The sequence below is a fragment of the Odontesthes bonariensis genome, chromosome 6, assembly GCF_027942865.1.
Source record: "Odontesthes bonariensis isolate fOdoBon6 chromosome 6, fOdoBon6.hap1, whole genome shotgun sequence".
In the NCBI taxonomy this organism is placed as follows: domain Eukaryota; kingdom Metazoa; phylum Chordata; class Actinopteri; order Atheriniformes; family Atherinopsidae; genus Odontesthes; species Odontesthes bonariensis.
This window is the reverse complement of record NC_134511.1, coordinates 34,322,341-34,329,015: the sequence shown is the minus strand read 5'-3', so window position 1 is coordinate 34,329,015 and position 6,675 is coordinate 34,322,341. Positions and strand designations below refer to the sequence as shown.

General features: G+C 39.0%; 1 protein-coding gene across 4 annotated transcripts; it reads right to left on the bottom strand.

Annotated features, from left to right (window-relative positions):
- Nucleotides 1-606: 606 nt before the first annotated feature.
- Nucleotides 607-6,675, bottom strand: stx2b (syntaxin 2b). Of its 4 annotated transcripts, XM_075468473.1 has the most exons (11): nt 6,558-6,675; nt 6,398-6,475; nt 6,215-6,314; nt 5,413-5,487; nt 5,224-5,297; nt 4,726-4,834; nt 2,707-2,780; nt 2,396-2,533; nt 2,151-2,261; nt 1,875-1,995; nt 1,610-1,697 (listed from the first exon to the last, which is right to left on the bottom strand). In XM_075468473.1, exons 1-10 carry the CDS (start codon nt 6,585-6,587, stop codon nt 1,900-1,902), a joined length of 885 nt encoding a protein of 294 aa, XP_075324588.1. In that variant the 5' UTR covers nt 6,588-6,675; the 3' UTR covers nt 1,610-1,697; nt 1,875-1,899. The 4 variants fall into 4 exon arrangements, with proteins under 4 accessions (XP_075324589.1, XP_075324588.1, XP_075324590.1 ...); XM_075468474.1 differs by lacking the exon at nt 1,875-1,995 and having other exon boundaries at nt 607-1,697; XM_075468475.1 differs by lacking the exons at nt 6,398-6,475; nt 6,558-6,675 and having other exon boundaries at nt 6,264-6,314.

Sequence of the window (6,675 nt, the reverse complement as noted above, 5' to 3'; positions counted from 1 at the left end):
TCTCTGTTGGCCCTGTGATGGATGGTGTCATGCCCTAAGTGACGTGTAACTAAACCCCTGGCCTGTGTCAGTTGTGACAGGCTCCAGCCTATCCTCAACTAGATGAAGTGGGTATATAAAAATGAATGGATGGACCTGAATCAAGTAGTAGAAATTTCTTCAAGCTCATATCCCTTGAGATGATAACAAAGATGTCTTGCTCAGTGACATAAAAAAACACTCATGAACAGATTTTAAGGACATTCTCTAGTCCTTCATTCTTAGCGTGCCTCTAAAGTTTCATTTGATCTAATAAGAGGAAAAAATAACTTACCCTGCAGGAACCCACTTCCACTTTCTCCCTTAATCTCATTTGGTTGATTACATGGAAATCAAACACTTTCAGCAAAGTGCCTATTAGGCCTAAAGTAAACAGCCCCCTCTGTTTCTATCTCTATACAACCACACATGACTACACTACCCTCTGTTTACCTCTGCACAAACTGAACATCCAAATGTTTGGTGAGCTGAAAGAACAGAGAAAATACCCTGAATTATTCCAGAAATTCAGAGGTCTTATCACATTCAAAATGGCAATATAAAAAACTCAACCAAGCATTCTGCACAGGTCTTTTACTCTTTTTATTTTCATCAAATTTTTTAATTTTTCAGCTTCAGTATAAAAAAGGGGATATAACAAAAGATAATGTGTGCTCTTGAAATAATTGTCAAACAGTACTATTTCTGCATCACAATGAGTATTTCAGTCATTACACACCATGATTGTCATAAATGCAGTTCAATAAATTAAGTTTTTAATTAAGTAATATTACTGATTAGGTCATACAGGAATGAAAATCAGCAATTATGAATTCTATCAAATTAGCTGAAAACAATTCTTCTGGTAGAGAAACAATTTTCTAGGAAACTTAGAGTGACTATATTTGAGTTTCTTAAGATTTCTAAAGACCTCCTGAGTTGTTGTAGTTTTACATTCAGTTAACTTAAAGTTAATATAAAAGAAGGTAAAGAGACCATAAGGAGCTGACACTCGATACATTTAAATACAAATTATACAAGCAGTGTATTACAAAAATTACAGTTATCGCATCTTTCAACTATTATAGCAATAGTTCAACAGTTTGGGGACAAGGCTTTCTTACCTCCTTTAGTGTTATATTCGAAGACTGACAGACTTCCATTTCTGTGCGATAAATATGAAGCTTCAGGCAGTTTGTGTCAGTGGCATGTACATTCTCCTGACACAACTGTGACATCAGTCTTCATCTATCTCTCAATGAGGAGGCAAATTATTCCCCATAATGTCAAACTATACATTTAAAGGCATTACCTCAAGAAAGTGACAAACAACATAAAAAATGGCAGCAATACAGAAAGAACAGCAGTGTGTAAATCTGATGTGCTGTCAGTGAGATCCCAAAATTCGAACAGTATAGACTTGCTCCAGAGCAGTTTACCACGAGTTTAGATGTCACTGGTTGAAGTGGATTATACACACTATACTTTACTTCATCGTGCTTAAACATCTTCTCTGTAATCCAGTTCAATGGAGAGTAAGAGTCTTATTGTGAAGCTGCTTTAAGCTTCATTGCTGGTTGTTGTGAAGTTGTGAACCAGGAAGTCCATCACTCAAAGACTCCCACTAATATGATGAGCAAAATTAGGAAACCTCCACACATGGCGAGGTAGAGAAGTTTCTATCAAAAACAGGACAAATGAGAGGTCAGATTAACTGGCTGCGCCAGAGGAAGATCTGCTTATGAATCCATTCAAATGTTTCAGAGAATGAATGAATTGATAAATGAATTAAATGAGTGGATGGATAAATGTTCGGTTGCGGAAATGGCGGTTTAAGAGTGAAGAAATGTTGTTACCTCATGCAGTAGTGCACAGCAGGTCTCATACGGGGGGTTTGGTTAGTCCAACAGACAGACCCACAATTAGTGCAATGACGGCGAGCAGGATCAACAAAGCAAAGGCAAGGATAATGTATTTCTGTCAAGTGAAAAACAAGTAATATGAACTTAAACTAAAATTAGGGAAATGTTGTTCGAAAAAGTGCATATTCAGTGGTTTTCACTCAAACCTACATGTTTTCATGTTTCGATTTGACACAATTTACAAACGCACTATTGAATTAGAGCACGTACCCTTCGGGATTTCTTCTGGTATCTCACAGCTTTTTTAGTCTCCTCTTTTGCTCGATAAATGTACTCAGCTGCATTGGAGACGTTATTCTCTATGTTATTCACCATATCCCCCTGTAAATGATTGCATCAATGCTTTTTATTTGCTGCATATGTCTTGTTGTCTATATACTTGCACACTTCTGACTTTTAAGATATGATCACTGAGAGTACTGGGCAACAAGTTTCCAAGTAGATTAAACTCTTACCTGCGTTTCTACCAGCATTGCCATGTCCATGAACATTGCATGGAGCTCTCGGATGCTTGACTCCAACCGCATGATGTCCTGGTGACGGGATTCTATCTCATTTAGGGCCTGTCGTGTGATCTGGGAATCAGAAATGATCTGGGAGACAAAAATAAATAATGGGAAAAATGAATTAATCCAAACATTTTTACCCCTGTTGTTCCCTGTGTAAAATGTAAAGAATACAACATCATGACAGACTTGATCAAGAAGCAGCAATGGTCTTTAACCAGCAACCACAACACTGCATGGAAACGCATGAGGGAACGTACATCAGATGTGAAGATTGAAGGATTTCCACTTTCCAACATGTCCTCTAGTTCTTCGTTGGTGGTCACTTTTCCAGCTGCAATAATAAAAATACAGAGGCGATCTCCTGATTATATTTGATTCCTGATGCACCACACAATAATAAAACTTCTTACATGCTGTTCTAAAGGTAAGGTCTTCTTTTTTTAATAAGCTTCAAATTGTTGCCAGTAAACAAAGTGATGCACTACATTACCAAGAGTACTGATTTTATTTCCTGAGTAATTCAAACATTATTTTTTCAGAATGTAATGGCTAATTTCTGGAGGTTTTTACAAGCATTTGTGCCTTTCTTTCAGCATTGATGTCCTCCTTGTCCCTCACACATGGAGACCTACATGATTCAGTGTGCAGCTTATGGTACAGGCCAAAACCATACCACCTGATTGCTTCAGGTCAGCCTGAAGCTCAAGACGCCACTTTTAAGACAATCTGCTCCAACGGTCACAGCCTTCTCTCTTTGAAGTTTGTCTCAGCACCAGTTTTTGTGGACTTGTTGTGTTCTTTTTAATAACAGCATGAGAAAGAAAGTGCAAACCTTTTTTATGCAATAAATTAAAACAAGTCATTGAAGACTAAAACTAAAGCACGGGTGAGTCAGTTTTATATTTAGTTTAAGGAACTAATTACTAAAGTAAGTAAAAGAATGTGTTCATGGTCTTTGTTTCATTTTATTTTACGATATTAGTCCTTTTTTTGTTGCTGTTATAGCTGAGTAACTTTCAACTGATTGATCAAATATTCTAATATAGAAATTTGATCAATTTATTAATATATTCTAAATTCTGAGATGCTTATTATTATCACCAGAACTGTAGGGTATGTCACTAAGTTTAGAAGAGTCTGAGGAATAAAGTCACACATGACGCCTCTCACAGAAACACCTGCTGAAGCTCAAAACAGTAGGCTGTGCCTCCTGTTGTTCAACACTCTCCCTGGAGAGGTCGATCTCTGTGTAGGTGCTTATTGCGTCACACATTTTGGCAATGTCTGCTCCTCAGAGTGACACACTGAACAAAACACACCTGGAGTACAGGTCACTGAAAGGCATCAAGCACAAAGTCAACCTTTAATGAATGATCTAAATTAATGGTGTGAGTCAATGACAGCACAGACTGAGGTGGTGTGTTGACAGCCAGGTGAACTTCTGTTACACAAGCCCCTGAGCCCTCTGTCCGTTTCCCAGGCAACGCAAACACAGGAAGGCGTCTCCAGTATCAGCCTGCAGTGTGGAGCCATGGAGCCTCTCATTAATGCCGGCCGCAGGGACTGAAGGAAACAGACCTATTTTTTGCTTTCACTATTGTCTCATGTTACTTATATGTGCATAATACTATTATTATAGTTGTTGTTTTGAACAGAGAGAACCAAACACATGTATCAGGGACATTATGGGAAATATCAAACCTCACAGTATTGTTTTTTTTATACACAATATGAGTGCTGGATCCATTTTCAGCATTTTTTCACTTATTGTCTCTTTAATACTTTAATAATTGTCTCTTCTTAATCATCTTATTTTATATTAGCGGCTGGTGCTAATTCTACATCTTTTTTAAAGTTTTAATCTATACAGTACTGTACCTTTAAAAACACACAATATGTAGCTGTTGGAAGTGACCAGTTGTGACCTATTTGCAGACAAAAAAACCTTCTCGTCTTCAGGAAAGTGACAAACCCCTCCTTTGCCTCTGGTCTGTGTTTATCAGGCTGGCGTGCAGAGAGGTGGAAAGGAAGCTGGGGTGGTCTGTTTCCTGGATCCTGTCGGACTCAGGTTCTTAAATTCTCACTATCCAATCTTCACATATACAAGTCTTACACTCACAAACCGGGAATGTGCAATCAAATTGAGACAAAAAAAAAAAGCTGTTACTTTTTTGTAACTGCATTAATATGAATTATATTAATGCTCAAAAACTTTCAATCCAACCCATATTCCCTGGCCTCATGCAGACCCAGGGGGTTCAATATTTGTCACTTACTTATTTCCAGTTGTCTCTGAATCCTTCCTTTACTCCTTTCCCGAAAGAACACCTGAGTCTCATTATACTGGGTCATGACCTCTACAAACTTCCTGGATAGCACAGTGTGCTGAGGACAAGAGAAAAGGCAAGGACAGAGGGTAAAAATGTGCTGCCTGCATTTAAGAATGTAAATGTTAAGAACTTAATGCCCTACAAAGTCAGTTATCGATAGAGCTGATACTGCTGGAAGCAGTTGTACATTTTCATTTGCTTTAAACTAATTTCTCTTTCCAAAAATCCATCTTAATAAATGAATATGGCAGATAAAGTAGGAGATGTTAGTTTGTAGTGTTCCTCATGTATCTAAAAACGGATTAACCTTAGCAAAAAAAACGATGGCTATTGCTCTGATTTATCTGAATATTGACCACTACCAAATCCATATTGATGCCCTTGTACATGCAGAATATGTAAGTTCAATATAAGGAGTTACCATTCTTTAATTGCTTTTCTGACCTGTGTTTTTTGGATCCTGAAGTCAATGGAGCATCTGTTAGCAACATCATCTTTTGGCATACTTTGCTCCATGGCTTCACAGGGAGAGAGTTAAAAGGGTGACAATATTACCCAGCTTCAGACAATATTTGACAGGTGCTATCTGTGAAATAAATGTAAATATGACAATCACATTATGACTAAACTCACATTTTAGTTTGGTTCGCACCACATTGGCGTTACCCTTGATATGGTTGGTCAGGGCACTCAGCTGATCCTTTGTTTCTTCACATGCAAACAGGATACACAGCAGATTGGGTTTGTTTATGGGCAAGAAAAAATGCTATCTAACGAATCACTGTGGGCCTGTCCCCTGATAAAATTGGATTTACTCTGATTTCATCTTGTCACTTGGCAACAACCCTGAGGCAGTATTGCAGTGGTCAGACAGCACAAGCCCTTTCTTCCTTTCCCCGGTGACCATCAAACAATAAAATGTGATGCATGGCTTTGTACACTGTGGTGTCTTTGTCTTTCAGGACCCAGCTCACCTTAGTGTGGCCAGAAACTGATTTTCAAGTCTCATTGTGCTGCCTTCACATGTTCCTATGGTGTAGTTTTAAAAATTTGAAGCATGTTCAGCAGCATGTCCCTCCATAACCAGTCAGACCTTGAGCTAAAATGGTCTGTGTTCTGTTTCCTCACAGGTTTCCGGACAGCAAGCCATTTGTTTACAACCGGAAAATGCAACAAAGGAAATGAGACATCAGTTGCATATTTATCCTGCGTCCAAAAAGTCTAATTATGTCAAAGCAGTTCTGTTCCACTCATTTTTCTTTTAACATAGTGCCGGTTTACAACAACAACAAAAAGTCCTCTCTAGGCACTTTACAGAGAGAGGAACCTCACATTTCTAGTTACTAAAACAAAGGATCTTAAAAATCTAAGGAGTGTAAACAATGGAACCACCGAGTCATACTGCGTCCACAATGTCCCCTAAAGACAAACTTACTGTCATCTGGGTTGGGTGCAGACAGGATCATGCTGTGCATCTTCCTCACCTCTTCTACTTGGTAGGAGATCTTATCGATTAGTCCTCTAACTTCCTCCACCTAAATCAACCAATAAACAAGTAACTCATCAGCACAGGTCTCGAGCTGTCAGTGCCCGTCCTGGAAGTCACAGTCGTACCCACCCTTCTAAAAAAGCTCTCCATGAAGCCATCACCGCAGTCCACCGTAACTGCATTTTCCTCTTCTGCTTGTGTGCTATTCTGTATGGGTGAAAAAATGCGTTGGAGTGACTTTTGATGACTAAAGTGGAAATGTCAGCCAAAAGTTGCCGAGAGCACTTACAGCAGTTAGTTCAGCAAGCCGGTCCCTCATCACACCGATCCGCGCGTCTCCTGCTCAGGTAACTCGAGCAAAGCATCCGCCGGTGTCGTGTCGAGGTCGTTACCCCCGCCAGAAATTG